The 15,773-nt window shown below is 46.5% G+C and overlaps 1 protein-coding gene across 1 annotated transcript in view; it reads right to left on the reverse strand.

Annotated features, from left to right (window-relative positions):
- Window positions 1–340: 340 nt before the first annotated feature.
- Window positions 341–15,773, reverse strand: part of CACNG2 (calcium channel, voltage-dependent, gamma subunit 2) — a 190,348-nt gene continuing 174,915 nt past the window's right edge. The window contains exon 4 of the mRNA XM_015426486.1: window positions 341–876. Within this exon, the coding sequence (XP_015281972.1) occupies window positions 341–876 (536 nt within the window). The remainder of the gene's footprint in view (window positions 877–15,773) is intronic.

Below are 15,773 nucleotides of genomic sequence, written 5' to 3' on the forward strand. Positions count from 1 at the left end.
TATTTCTCGGTTCCTTTTTTAAATCTGTTTTTATTAAATGTTAAAATAATGGTACATGGGAAATCATGCATTTTCTTTTAAATTTATTTTCTATTTTTTATATTTCTTTCTCTTGGTTTTTTTGAAGTTTTTTGTTTTTTGTTTTTCCTTTTTTTAAGCTTTTTGTTGTTTCTTTTCGGATGTTTCACTTAAGTTAGTTCTTTTTTTTTTGCTTTTGGAAGGTTTCCCCATGGTTGCTTTCTCCTCTCCCCCCCTGCCCGCCCAGACTGCTCCCTCCCATCTTGCACCCAATGCCCGCTCCCACCTTCCCTGCCCCCATTTTCAGCCCCTCTTGATGGCTTCATACAGGGGTGGTCCGGCGGTTGGCTGTGTTAGTGTGGATAGAGTCCTTGTTTTCTTTCTGGATACAATTGTGAACCTGGAGGAAGCTGTTATCCCTGTCTGAATTGTAGGTGGCGGTGGGAGTGGTGGCAGCCTTCAGGGGGTCCCTGGTCAAGGTATACATCGAGATCTCCGTTGATGGGAGGGTGTTGAACCCTTTGATCCCGACAGGAGAGGCATCCCTGGAGTGTGAAGGCTCAGTGGAACGGGAACTGGAGCGACTGCGTCTCTGATAGCGGTAGCGGTAGCTTGGTATGCGGGTGATGGCAGAGGACTGGAGGTAGTCCGTGGCATGAGCACTGGCACGCAGCTGTTTGTGCCGGTCAATAAACATGTGTACGGCCAGCACTCCCACCATCTCGGCTATAATGAAGGACAGGGCCCCAAAGTAGAAGGACCAGCCATAAGAATAACTGTTCTTCTTGGAGTCGCTTTTTGAAGGGTCTCCAGCATTGGCTGATATGTACACAATGATGCCAATTATATTACTCAGACCTGTGGACAAAGGACAAGAGAAAAGAAAACATTAGAAGGTTTCAGGTACACCATATATGAGTTGAGGAGGCCACATAGACACGCGTGACTGCTCTCTGGTGCTACCAAGATACTTCACCTCAAACCAACACAATTGGCAACTTTTTACAATGAAGTCTTGCAGAGTAGCATTCCCACACTAAGTTTTGTAGTACTATACCTGGCAAATTCCTCTATGCGTGAAGGTCCTGATGATATCTCTGGTCTCAGTCTCCTTTTCTAGAGTATCGTGTGAGACACAACCTAAAAGTGAACTGACAAGGCCAGTCACCATGCCAAAACAGGCAACTTGTGGAGGCTTCACCCATGGAAAAAAGAAAGGTCACGTGACTTATCCTTGACTGTAATAAATGCCTTGCAAATGACTTGGCATCTTCCCAAACAACAGCAAATGGGTTGCATTCTCTACAAACATCCCCATTTAGAGCAATCTACAGTCAGCTCAAGATCAACAGTATATCTTCTTTGGTGCAAATCCTTATCCCCCATCCCTTAGCAAAATGAAACCTAAGTATGCATAACTCAAATAAGAACATACAAATAGGGGCCTGCTAGAAACTTGTAAGGAGGATGCATCCCTTCCCCCCTTTGCTTCCTTCCCTCCCCCCCCCAACAAACTTCCCCCTCTTTCTTCTCCGTCCCCTTCTCTGTCAGCCTACCCCCTCTTTATTTCTCCCCTTCCTTTTATCAGTCAACCTACCCTCTCCCTCTTTTGCCTCCCACCTGTTCTCCATCAGGCTTCCCCCCCCGTCCCTATCAACCTACCCTCTCTCTATTTCTTCTCCCTTTCGCCCTCTCCCATTATCTGTCAACCTACCCCCCTCACTCTTTTGCCCCCACTTGTTTCCCATCAATCTCCTCCTCCCCTTCTCTGTCAACCTACCCCATCTCTGTTTAGGGTTGCCAGGTCCCCTCACTGTTGAGGCAAAGGGATTGGGGTGGGGGTGTTCCAGGGGTGGGTGGGTGTCACCCAGAAGTGACATTGCATAGGCAACACTCTGGTTTTTGGGCAACTCTCTATGGGTTTTTTGCCCCCAAACCAGAGCATCACCACGCAATGTCCCCAATGCGATGATGTCACCCGGACGTGACATGATTGCATCAGGGACGTCGCACAATGATGTCCCTGTTTGGGGGTGGGGTTTCCACCGCCAGCCAGCTGGGACCTTGGGGCTGGCAACCCTATCTCTATTTCTCTCCCCTCTTTCCCCCATCCTTACCTTACCTGTATTAGCTGTGGTGTCAGGAAGCTGCTCTGGGCTCAGAGTTATTTCCCTATCACTGAACCAGGCATGGCTCCAGGCCTCAGGCCAGGCTGCAGTGGTGATGGAGTCTGGGAGCTACTCTGGGCCTGGAGGGCTTCCTGGTTGCCAGTGCCACTGCAGCAGTAACCAGAGGGCCTCCTGGGCACCGGTGCCACTGTGGCTGGGCCCAAAGAGCCTCCCAGATGCCAGTGCCACCATGGTCAAGACTGGAGAGCCTCCCAATGTCTGCCACCACAGCTGCGCCTGGAGAGGTTCCCTGTGTCCTCCACCAACACAACCAGGCCTAGCGAGGTTGTATTTTTGGTATTTTTTCCCCATATGTGTATGTGTTTGTGCATGTGAATGTGAATGTGAATGTGTGCACCTGGAAGTCATGGTGACCTCTGGTGACTGACCCCTACTGGGGGCCTGGAGGATATTAAGAAAGGTGGCTGAAGAAAGCCAGCCCCCACCTTCCAACTGCTGGTATTCCAGGGGGTCTCCCATCCAAGTACTTGCCAGTCAACTCTGCTTAGCTTCTGAGATCCGATGAGATCGGGCTTGTCTGGGCTATCCAGGTCAGGGCCTTCCCAATGGTTTTTTTAACATTTCAGATTCAGGTCCCCCAAGTTTGCAGAAAAATCTGTTTAGCGTCAGCATGGCCCTGATCTGCAGATTTCGATATCTGCAGGTGGGAGCCAGACTTTGGTATTAGATATATAGATTCTCTCCCTGCTCACACCTGCCTACCTTTCCACCCCTCCAATATCTCCTGTGTGATTAATTTTAGAGTAGCCCTGCTGTGGGCTGAGGAATAGGGAGACAGTCAAATCACCATTTCCTGTTTTGGTTTTTTTTTTAAAAAAAAACAATTGGGGAGATCTTTTACATTTTTATCCCACCTCTCCTTGAAGGAGCTCAGGATTGAATAAAAAATTATCTACTATTACAGGGGTGTCGAACTCATTTCTTATGAGGGCCAGATCTGACATAAATGAGACCTTGTTGGGCTGGGCCACGTGTCTCATAAAATGTAGTGCTAGGTTGCGGATTTTTTTTTTAACTTAAAATAAAAACATGTGTAAAACATTAGCTCTGTAAGCTGCAAACCTACTTTTGATTTATTGAGATTCACCACAGAAATCTCATGCTCAAAGTTCTGAGTCTAGGACCCAGGTTAAAACATGAAATGGCTGAATAATTAAGAGAGTCTGGCGAAGCAAGCTATGATGCAGCAGCAGCAGCAGCACAACTGGAAGCAGGAGATGGCCATTTCCACTGAGGGCCTGATGGAAGCCCTCTGGGAGCCTGATTTGGCCCCTGGGCCGCATGTTTGACACCCCTGTACTAGTATATATTCCAGAGAAGTAGAGAGGAAGTGTACCATCTTCAAATAATTTTTAAGCGAAGTAAAGGTCTGTAAAAGGGATGTTCAGCACTTTAAAAACCCCTCAAATCCACATTCCACGCTGTATCCACAGTCACAAAAGACACACTAAAGTGTGTGTGCGGTGCTGTATTTTCAAATTTACAAATGAGTATCTCTTATGCATGGACAAAACATCCCTTAAAGGACACAGAAGTATTCTACCAGGGTTTTTTAAACATGTGGTTATTCTTTCCTCTTCTGTGCCCTGTCCTTTAGGGCTCTTGTCAGCTGCCGACAGGGTCTTGTTTCTGTTTTTAGTTTGGGAAGTATCATCCAGAATATTAATGCTTTGTGAACGAATAGTAACTATTCTGTTTGCACAACACTGTTGTAGTACACTATGGCCTCAAAGTAAAATATAACAAGTGTAATTACCGATACCACTGAGATATGCACTGAGTCAAATTATGATTGTATGATGTTAACTGCTTGGTACCAATTAGAGATTCTTTAATGTGTAAACTATATGTGATGTCATTTGGGGTATAAGACCTACTGCCCTTTCTGGTTATGGCGGAATACAGTTTTGGAATTGCTGAGTGCAAAAGCACTCAGCCCTGTATTCCCTGTTTCAATGCATTAAACAGATACTCATCTAACTCGTTGGACTCCGACTGTGTGTTTCCAATTCGGCATGGGAGCACGCAGACACAGATTTGTGTATCAGTAGGAACCAAGGCTCGGCAAGTGACTAATACTCCGACTTGGTTCTCCAGTTCAAGAGTCTCCCAGCCACTGCCCTCTGCTATCTTCTCATGGTTCCTTAGACTCATTGCATTGCTACTGCTGACACAGTTTTATGCCACCTGGTTAGTGCATCTGAGGTTACACCCACACAGCTGTTTTGTTCTGCCTTGACTTTCAAACTGGAGCAGTGTTTTTTGGAGCATCCACATGACATCGTCCTCCAACCATCCACTTTCCAGGTTCTCCTCCTGTTTTGTTCCAGTCTTTCCCAACCCTCCTTTGCCACAGTCTTTCTGGAATGGCTGCCTTCCAAGCAGGATGGATGGATAGATTTTAATCTTTCTCCACTTCAATGCCATTTTACTGCTATCTTCCCCTTCTACCTGCCGTCTTCCCTGCCATGCCACTGGATGGCTTTTTGCTAAAAACATTCATAGTTGCTATATCGCTATAGCGTGATAAAGCTATAATAACTTACCATTTTTTAAAGAACTGGCAAAAAGGTCTCTGGTGACACGGCAGGGCAAGTGGTAGCAACAAGAGGATGACTGAGGAATGTGCATAGGAAAATCTTGTGTAGATGCTCTATTGCCACTGTGAATGGCTCTGCATGGCCCAACTTCTGGCATGAACAGAAGTGATTCCATCTTATTTCTGGTGACACTGTAGCATTCAGCCAAAACTCTATGGTTGAACTGAAGTGTGAGACCTGACATCCCTGGTGGAGGAAAGTATCACCATCACAGCTGAATTATGGCGACCCCTTAGGGTTTTCAAGGCAAGAGATGTTCAGAGGTGGTTTGCCATAGCCTGCCTCTGTGTCACGACCCTGGTATTCCTTGGAGGTTTCCCATCTAAATACTAGTTTGGGCCAACCTTGCTTAGCTTCTGAGATCTGACAAGAGGCCTGACATCACTACCTCAGGTTAAATTATGACATGCCAGTACATGTTCTATGAAGTGCTATGACACTAAGGCTTGAAATAAAGGGGCACGCATTATGTCCTAAAGGCTAAAAGAAACCTGGTAATCCTGGAAAATCACAAAATCACACTTTGTTCATGTGTATTAATGCTGTTTGAAACTTATCCTGGATGGCACCCAGCCTGCCAAAGTTTAAAAATCCAATAAATGTTTATTAACAGCTGTGGCGGAATGGGCCTGCTCTGGCCTGCAGGCCCTGTTTCACCTTGCCCTCCAAGGTTTTCCCCAACATCTGGAGACACTTTAGTTTCTCTCTCCGGTAACCACTGCCACCACCTGACCTTTGTAAGGAATTGCCTGCTGAGAGTGTCAGGACTCCCAGCTTCCCTCAGGGCCTTGCCTCTCTGTCTCCTGCTGCCCAGCGTCTGATCACCACGGGGGCAATTTACTGCCTTGTGCGCCCTGGAGGAATAGCCACTTGCCAACTGGCTGCCTTCTCCCTGGCACTCCTTTTAAAATAGCATATCCAAGATGGTGGAGGTCTACATGGTACAGAGAGCCACTACCAGTATCAAAGGTTATAAAGTATTTATTAAAAAGAAAATGTTCACAAGCATACTTTTAGCATAGCACTAGACTGAGGAAGGGATTCAAAAGAAATGGGTAATATGCAGTTCTTCTGTCCCTCTCACTATACGTGTCTTATCAGATGTTAAAATATAGGACAAGCTCCTTAGCTTAGGATGTTGTAGATCTCCACAGAGTCTCCATTACATTGCAGCTTCCTCCAACTCTTCAGGCCAGCACATGGTTAATGACTGCCTCCTCCAGACCTGAGTTATTAGTTCTGACTGCTCTGATGGGCTCAGCACCAAAGAGCTCTTCCTCCTGGCTTCCAGGAGTTTTATCACCTCTTTTCCCCACCCACTGACCAGATCAGGCTGGGTCAGAGACCCTTTTCCTGGAGATTCTTAAGCAATTCCTTCCTGAACTCACTATTATTTAACACCTCCAAGTCTCTGTTTCCTGCTAGAAGGGAGCTTGACCATCCCATTGTCTAGACCTATTAGTGTTTGTATGAAGGTGGGGTGAGGTAAGATTCTGGAAAGCAACTGAACTGACTTCCTCCCTTCCTGTCTGTTCTCTGCCCAGAGCAAAAACACCCAAACAAAACAAAACCACTTTTAAACTCTGAGTAAAGGTTTTGCTCATTTCAAATCTCCAAAGAAAAATGCATTTCTTCACAAGGGCCTTGGTGATTGGTAGTTTTAATATAATAAATGCATATCTATGTATCTAATAGCCAAGGCGCCCCCCGTGTGTGGATATCTAAATCCGCACATCGGGATCACCTGGGGAGCAGGGAGATTTTCCTGCACATTTGGGGCAATCTCCAGATGTGCAAAAAAATCTGAAAAGTTGAAAAAATATAGGGGGAATACTTAAATCCCTCCAAAAGTAAAAGAGCATTCCCTGTGCATGCGCAGGGAACGGTCTGAGAACTGCCTCGCTGCTGCCACTGCTTTGGGTGGGGAGGTCGAAGGCTTCAGCCCTCACTGCTGCTGCCACGCACGGGGGGGGGGGGGGCTGGCCGGGCCTTGCCACCACGAGGGGAGGGAGGAGGTTTGGCGGGCGGAGTTCAGGCATCACTGCCGTTGCCATGGGGGGGCAGGGGAGGTTTGGCGGGCCCGGCGACTCGGAGCAGCACGGGCCTTGCCGTCAGGGCCAGGCAGGGGCGGGGGAGAAGGCTTACCTGCGGCGGCTTCCTCCTCTGCGTGGAGCTCTCCCCCCCGCGAGTATCGCGGGTTGCCGCTTCTTGTTTATGACCTATTTTGTACACAGACATCTTATGTTGAGGAAGTGCTTCTAAGGTGGGGATATCACTTTCCACCAGACACTATATTTTGTACCTGGGAAAATTCAATTTCTTCCTTAAATTACAATTGCTACTGCCCATCACTTACTGGATTCAATCTGAGGTATTGGCTATCACGTACAAAGCCCTTCATGGCCTTGGTTCATCATATTTTCAGGACCGCCTCTCCCCCATCCTCCACCACAACTGTCCTCATCTGAGCAGGGTCTTCTGCAAGTACTGTACTGCAAATGGACAAAATCAACAATGTGTCCCCAATTGTATGGAATGGCTTGCCTGAAGGGATTAGGAAGGCTCCCACTCTACTGGCATTCCATAAACTATGCAAAACTGAATTATTCAGGAGGGCATTTTTACACAGGTGATAAGGCTGTACTGAAACAAAACAGTTCAAAAATCCTTTGGGAAAGGGATAGGTGCTTTAGACTGTGCTAATGAGTATAGTACATACCAGCTGTCACTGTATGCATGACCCTACTATGCAATTTCGGCGTAATTGAGCATGTCGTGTTAATGTTTATGCTTTGTTTTCAGCTGTTCCAGATTTCTGCAACCTCAGTCTTATTGCATTGTCTATTTGATGCCCCATCCTGTACATTGTTTTGACTTACACTTTACAATCTGCCTTGAATCTTGTGAGAAAGGTGAACTATAAATAAATATGCTGTTGCACATCATCTTGCACATCAACACAACATGCAGGATGTTGCCTGCAAGGTCAGTGATAATGAATGCATGGGCTTCCTCCTTAATGGCCCTTTGATTCTGTGATCACGCTGATAAACCCTTAGGCTCCCACCCCCATCCTTAGCCTTGTCTCCACCTCCAAGCAGACTCCCTAGTCTCCACCTCTTAAAAGCTAATAAAAGTATGTCAGGCACTTTAAGAATCCCACTATTTGCACCATAATATAAGTTGAAGAAACACCACAGGATCTTTCATATGATGACCATATTTTGAAACTGAACCATATTGATATTTTCATTTTGTTCCATTTACAAGTTACCTTTTTAACGGAGTTGGAGGTGCTGTCTTGCAAAAAACCTGATCATGTATCTAAATTGAACATGTAGAAGAGCCAAGCTCTTGCAAGCAGACTTGGTGTGAACTCCTGGTCTAGAATGCAAGTTGTACACTATTCTTGGTTTTGCCATTTAACATCAGATACTTCAAAGAATGGTGTCAAGCATGAATTTGTTCTTGGTAAGATAGCTTTGCTTAGTTGCCTAAGGCAGGGGAACCCCAGTTTCATCTTGGTTCAATACATCTTTCCTCTTTACTTCCTGGCAGCAAGGAAAAAGTTATTATCTACATTCTTTGCAACACAAGGTGAAGGAAAATTCATTATTCATGGTTGCTATATTTGTGGAAATAAAGCACTTTTGTCCACCAATTCCCTTATGTAGTGTCTGTTGCTGTGAACTATTTCATGTTCCATGTATTGCATTTGGAAACAAACCTTGGCTATTTTTACAGATCAGCCCCAGGAAGAGGTTCAAATTTTGCTCTTCAGCTCAGATGCACAATCAGGTCCAGTCTGCACATAATGGATGCCCACCACATTGGGGGTGGACTGGCAAGTTAAAATGGCCCTGGAGTAGGCCAAGCTGAGTGGCCCTTGCAGCATTACAAACTCTCTTCTACAGGCACTCTGCAGTGCCATCAATGGTCATTGGCCCACCCATCTGCCTCCTCCTGCAAACTGGTGAGAGTACAGGAGAAGGCAATTGGTGAGTCAGCACTAGGGTTGCCAGGTCCCTTTGCTGTGCTGGCAGGGGATTTGGGGGGCATTCTGGGACATCGCCGAACTGATGACATCACCCCGAAGTGATGTCATTGTGTCAGCAATGTTGCATGGTGACATTCTGGTTTAAGAGCAAAACTCTATCGTTTTAGACCAAATTTACCATAGAGTTTTGCCCTCAAACCAGAGCATCGCACGTGATGCACCCGACGTGATGACAGCACTGGGACCTGGGCACTGGCAACCCTAGTCAGCACCGATCATTGTTGCCACTGAAGGATCCATGCCAAGTAGCCCCCAAGGCACAGAGAGAGTTGCTGGCATTTGACTCTGCTTGCACCTGACCACTAGTGGACCTGTCATAACCTCTGCCCAGCCCAGTGACCAGGGTTGCCAGCTCTGGGTTGGGAAATACCTGGAGATTTTGTGGGTGGAGCCTAGGGAGGACAGAGTTTGGGGAGAGGATGGACCTCAGTGGAGTATAATGCCACTGAGCCCACCCTCCAAAGCAGCCATTTTCTCCAGGGGAACTGATCTTGGTCGTCTAGAGATCCATTGTAATAGCAGGTCTCCAGGTGTCAACTGGAGGTTGCCAACTCTACCAGAAACTCCAACTCCGAGTCCTCAGGAGAAAAGACCGAGAAGGACCAGAGGGACCAGGGACGGCCCAACACTGCAGAGGTGCCTGCTGGAACATTGGCCCCCTTCCAGAGCCAGAGACCCCCTCCCAGAGCCTGCAAGGGAGACCTTGCTACTGCCCCCTGAAATACTCACCAATCCTCCGCTGGACGGGATGCAAACCTGGGCCCATAGCCCCACTGGGGATGCTTTCAGCATCTGCAGAAGGCTCAGGCTGAGGTGGCCCAAAGGATGTGAAGTGCTCAACTGGCAGCACACAACCTCACCCCAGAGCCAAGCAGTGAGAACAGTCATTGTTTGCAGGATCCTGGCCAAAGCACTGTGCAGCCGCAGGAGGGCAACACCTGCCGGCAGGGTAGCTGATCCTGATTACTTTCCAGCCTATTTAGCTGAGGCCTGGGAAGGCTGCCTTGCTGGATCAACTGGTCCACTAGGCACAAGAGGTGTTTCTGTCTACTTCAGTCTGGGACACTGAGGACATTCCCTGAGAAGTATAGGTTAGGATTCATCCTGAGATTTAATGCTATTTCTCCCTTGGGCTTGAATAAAGACTTTGGTTTCCTCACTCACTATAGATACTATTTGCTCAGCATGACCCACCTTTTGTGGACATTAATAGCTCTGCTTCTCCTATCTCACACTGCCTCTTCCTTGATTAGATCTGATTTCATGTTTCTCCTGTTCTGTTCTTCTGTCTAAAGATGGGGTTTTGTTTATTGATTCTAACTGGCCTCTCTCTGTAACTTCTCACCACTCCCATCTTTCTTTTGCTTTTAACTTAATGGATCTCCTATAGATGTATATGCTGTGCATCTGATGAAGCAAATCCACGCTCATAAAAGTTATATTGGAATAAATGTTGTTTGCCTCTAGGTTCCACTGGACGTCAAATAAACCCTTAGACTATCCTCCACAAACTTTTGCTGCAACAGAATAGCATGGCTGCCCCTTTGAAATTATTTTAGGGTGCAGCTTCGCCAGTGGATTTTTGGGCTGCCAACCTCCAGGTGGGGCATGGAGATCTCTCAGAGTTACAACTACAGACTACAGGGATCAGTTCCCCTAGAGAAAATGGCAACTTTGGAGAGTGGATTCTATGGCATTATACCCCACTCCAATCCCTCATGTCCCCCAACCCTCTCCCTCTCCAGGCACTCAACTCAGAGTTTGCACCCCATTTTTTCCCCAGACTATACCCAAGAATATACTGAGAACACATGGTTCAATCTGCACTTCATCCTTGGCAATTTCCCCAGTTAGAGTTCTGCTTTTGGGAAAGCAGGCAACTGAACCAGCAAGTGAAAAACAACACATACTACGTACTACATATCCCCAACGTTGCCTGTGTTCTTCAGCACACTGTCTTTTGGTGGTGCCTGGCCCTTAAGTGCCTCGCCTCTCTTCTACCAGGGCCGGGGGCCTTCTCTGTGGAGGCCCTGTCCTGGTAGAATGTTTTATCAGAGAACAGGCGTGCCCTGCGGGACCTTGTTAGCTTCTGCAGGGCTTGCAAGTCAGAGATCTTCTAACAGGCTTTTAATTAGTCATTTTGTGTGTCTTGTGATTCTCGTATTGTTTCCACTGGATCATTTTACTGTTGGGTTGTTGGATGCAGCCATGTTCAAGAGGAGATTTGTATAAGTTTTAAATTGTGTTATATATTCATTATTGTTGTTGTTGTTTATTGAATTGTATTTTACATTGATGTAAGTTACCCCAACTGGTCATAGCGAACACCCTTTTCCAACAACCAAAGAGGCAACTCTACACATGGACATCACCAGATGGGCAACACCGAAATCAGATTGACTATATAATTTGCAGTCAAAGATGGAGAAGCTCTATCCAGCCAGTAAAAACAAGACCTGGAGCTGGCTGTGGCTCAGATCATGAGCTACTCATTGCAAAATTCAGACTTAAACTGAAGAAAATTGGGAAAACCACTAGGACATTCAGGTTTGACCTATATTGCATCCCTGATGAATATACAGTAGAGGTGAAGAATAGATTCAAGGGTCTAGATTTGATAGAGTGCCTGAAGAACTATGGACAGAGGTTCGTGACATTGTACAGGAGGCAGCAATCACCACCATCCCAAAGAAAAAGAAATGCAAGAAAGCAAAGTGGCTGTCTGATGAGGCTTTACAAATAGCAGAGGAAAGAAGGAAAGCGAAAGGCAAAGGCGAAAAGGAAAGATTTACCCAACTGAATGCAGATTTCCAAAGAACACCAAGGAGAGATAAGGAGGCCTTCCTGAATGAACAATGCAAAGTAATAGAGGAAAACAATGGAATGGGAAGGACTAGAGATCTCTTCAAGAAAATTGGAGAAATCAAGGGAGCGTTCCATGCAAAGCTGGCCATGATAAAGGACAAAAACGGTAGGGACCTAACAGAAGCAGAAGAGATTAGGAAAAGATGGCAAGAATACACAGAAGAACTATACAAGAAAGACCTCGATGTCCTTGACAACCACGACGGTATAATCACTGACCTCGAGCCAGACATCCTGGAATGTGAAGTTAAATGGGCCTTAGAAAGCATTACTAACAACAAAGCTAGTGGAGGTGATGGTATCCCAGCTGAGCTATTCAAAGTCTTAAAAGATGATGCTGTTAAAGTGCTGCACTCAATTTGCCAGCAAATTTGGAAAACGCAACAGTGGCCACAGGATTGGAAAAGGTCAGTATACATTCCAATCCCAAAGAAGGGCAATGCCAAGGAATGTTCAAACTATCGCACAATTGCACTCATATCACACGCTAGCAAGGTCATGCTCAAGATCCTACAAGCTAGGCTTCAACAGTACGTGGATAGAGAACTGCCAGAAGTACAAGCTGGGTTTCGAAGAGGTAGAGGAACGAGAGATCATATTGCCAACATTCGCTGGATTATGGAGAAAGCAAGAGAGTACCAGAAAAACATCTACTTCTGCTTCATTGACTATGCTAAAGCCTTTGACTGTGTGGATCACAACAAACTATGGCAGGTCCTTAAAGAGATGGGAGTACCAGACCACCTCACATGTCTCTTGAGAAACCTGTATAAGGGCCAAGAAGCGACAGTTAGAACCGGATATGGAACAACTGATTGGTTCAGCATAGGAAAAGGAGTACGACAAGGATGTATATTGTCACCTTGCTTATTTAATATATATGCAGAGTACATCATGCGAAATGCTGGCCTGGATGAATCACAAGCGGGAATTAAGATTGCTGGGGAAAAGATCAACAACCTCAGATATGCAGATGATACCACTCTAATGGCAAAAAGTGAAGAGGACCTAAAGAGCCTCTTGCTCAGAGTAAAAGAGGAGAGCGCAAAAGTGGGCTTGAAGCTCAACATCAAATAAACTAAGATCATGGCATCTGGCCCCATCACTCCTTGGCAAACAGAAGGGGAAGTAATGGAAGTAGTGACAGACTTCATGTTCCTGGGATCCCAGATCAGTGCAGACTGTGACAGCAGCCATGGAATTAAAAGATGCCTGCTCCTTGGGAGGAAAGTGATGGCGAACCTAAACAGCATGATAAAAAGTAGAGACATCACCCTGCCAACAAAAGTCCACATGGTCGAAGTAATGGTATTCCTAGTAGTCATGTATAGCTCTGAGAGTTGGACTATAAGGAAGGCCGAGCGCCGAAGAATAGATTGTTTTGAACTATGGTGCTGGAGAAGACTCTTGAGAGTTCCTTGGACTGCAAGAAGGTCAAATCCGTCAGTCCTAAAAGAAATCAACTCTGACTGTTCCCTGGAAGGCCAGATAATGAAACTGAAGCTCAAATACTTTGGCCACCAAATGAGAAGGGAGCACTCACTGGAGAAGACCCTGATGCTGGGAAAGATTGAAGGTAAAAGAAGACGAGGACGGCAAAGGATGAGATGGTTAGACAGTGTCATAGATGCAACGAACATGAAATTGAGCAAACTTCAGAGGACGGTGGAAGACAGGAAGGCCTGTGGATCTGGTCCATGTGCGACTGAAGAATAACAACAACAACAACCCCAAGCTTTGCTTGTTAAGGGAGTGGTGGGGTATAAATGTGATAGCTAAATAAGATGTTCAGAGGTACCCATTATTACTTGCAAAGCTGAACTTTGGGTTCTGCATCTCCTGCATTTAATGAAACCTTAAATCTTGCTTTCTGAGACTTTCTTGTCATGGTGGCGATAAGCCTGGTTCTGGACTGTACTAATTCAGATTGCAGAGGGGGGAGGCTCATGTGTTTTAAGGCTACTCGGTACAAAAATATCCCCTGCACTTAGAAAACTAGCATGCCAGGCCACAAGCCTTCTTTCACACATTCAGTGTTGTGTGCAGGCATTTCTGATTTTGCATTGGCAGAGCAGAGAATGATGTAAGCCACTTTGAGCCTGCCTTGGGGAGAAAGGTGGGGTATAAATGAAGTAAATTTTAAAAACGAGGAACGTTCACTCATGTAAATCCCCATCTGAAGTCTTAAGGGGTACAGTGCAAACACAACTTGACTACTACAGTGAGAACTAGTCCCTAGACAAGATGACCCTACTTTCCAGAAATGCTCTTTCTTCCTCAGCCTAGCAGGCAATCTATAACAATGAAAAGCCGTTAGGGTCTTTTGGTGATGAATTTTATTTTCCAGTGCTTTGCCCTCATCTGTCGCTGAAAGGAAGGCTGTGGTCTCCCCCTAGGGATTAAAGCACAGCATAATTTTTGCATTATACTTCAGGCCAAGTACTGTTATGTCTGACACCTGCCCACAGCTCCGAGCCCTCCTTCTGAGCCCTCCTTAGGGCCGGGCCCAGGAGGAAACTGATGGGAAAGGTGACCTTCCCCATCCCTCCTGTGCAGCCATTGCAGCTATTGCCCTTCCTCAGCCAAACCACTGGGGACTGAAAAATGAGAGTTGGGGCCCAATTCACCACCTCCTGTTTTACTTTCCCCGTTTGCAAAAAAAGAGAGAGAGATTCACTCCAGGCAAGCCTGGTTTCACATATAAATGCGAGTGAAGCCTCCTTCACGTCTGAGATATTTCACACGTTCAGTTACAAATCAGATGGGACAGCAGCAGACCTGGATCTGAGCAATCTCCCTTATACATAAAAGCCGAATGGTGGTGGCACTTCTCTAGAACATTCCATACACTCCGGAATTGGTTGGCACCCTGGTGTGTCACTCAGAATCTGTCCCTATCCACTGGCTGCATTGCTTGAGTCTCGCCTCCAACATTCTAAACAGTTTGTTGTTCCTCTCCCCCCCCCTGTAGCCAGTGAGAACACAGAGGTTATTTGCATATGCAGCCTCATTGGCCTTGGCCTCGAAACACAGAGGTCGTTTGCATATGCGACTTGATTGGCTTTTGCCTCTAACATTCTAAACAGTTTGCTCTTCTGAGGTAAAATGTGTCCATCTCCAGGTGAGGGCTGGAGATCACTCAGAATTACAACTGCTTTCCAGATGGCAGAGATCAGTTCCCCTGGAGAAAATGGTGGGCTCTGTATCCTGATATGCTGTTGAGGTGGCCCCCGTATGACAGCCAATGTGACTAGCAGTCAGGGCTTCAGAGCACGGGAGAGACTGCAGGTGTGTGGGGGGTGGAAAGCTGAAGAGTGAGGGGGAAATAAAGGTAGGTTGATGATTGGCTGGGAAGGAGCTAAGGTTGCCAACTACCAGGTGGGAAATTCCTGGAGATGTGAGGGATGGAGCCTGGAGAGGGTGAGGTTTCAGGAGGCGTGGGACCTCGGACAGGTACAAAGCCATAGACTCCACCCTACAAACCAACCATTCCCTTCTGGGGAACCATCGTTGCCAATCTCCAGGTGAGGGCTGGAGATCACTCAACATTACAACTGTTCTTTAGGTAGCAGAGATCAGTTCCTCTGGAGAAAATGGTGGACTCAGTGTCATTATACCCTGCTGAGATCACCACAGCAAATTGACACTGAGTGTCCAAGACCGGAGCACCCGCCCAGAGCCTCTTTCTAGAGATCGTTGTATTTATTTCCACAACGGGCCTTTTTCCTAGTCAGATATAATCCCCATCCCCAAGATTTTTATGTTACTGGGGCAGACTGTGGTTTCAACAAAGGGGTTGCCAACTCCAGGGTGGGAAATTCCTGGAGATTTGGGGAGGAACCTGGGAAGGGCAAAATTGGGGAGGGGAAGTGGCTCAGCTGGGGTGTTATTCCATGAAGACTGCCCTCCACAGTTACCATCTCTAGTCTGGAGATCAGTTGTAATTCCAGGAGAACTCCAGGCCTCCCCTGGAGGATGACAATCCTATATACCTAAACCGGGTTTGACTCCAGGAAGTGGCACAGCTGAAGAATGCAGCTTATA

The sequence above is a fragment of the Gekko japonicus genome, unplaced genomic scaffold (assembly GCF_001447785.1).
Source record: "Gekko japonicus isolate JY-2015 unplaced genomic scaffold, Gekko_japonicus_V1.1 scaffold1105, whole genome shotgun sequence".
Taxonomy (NCBI): Eukaryota; Metazoa; Chordata; class Lepidosauria; order Squamata; family Gekkonidae; genus Gekko; species Gekko japonicus.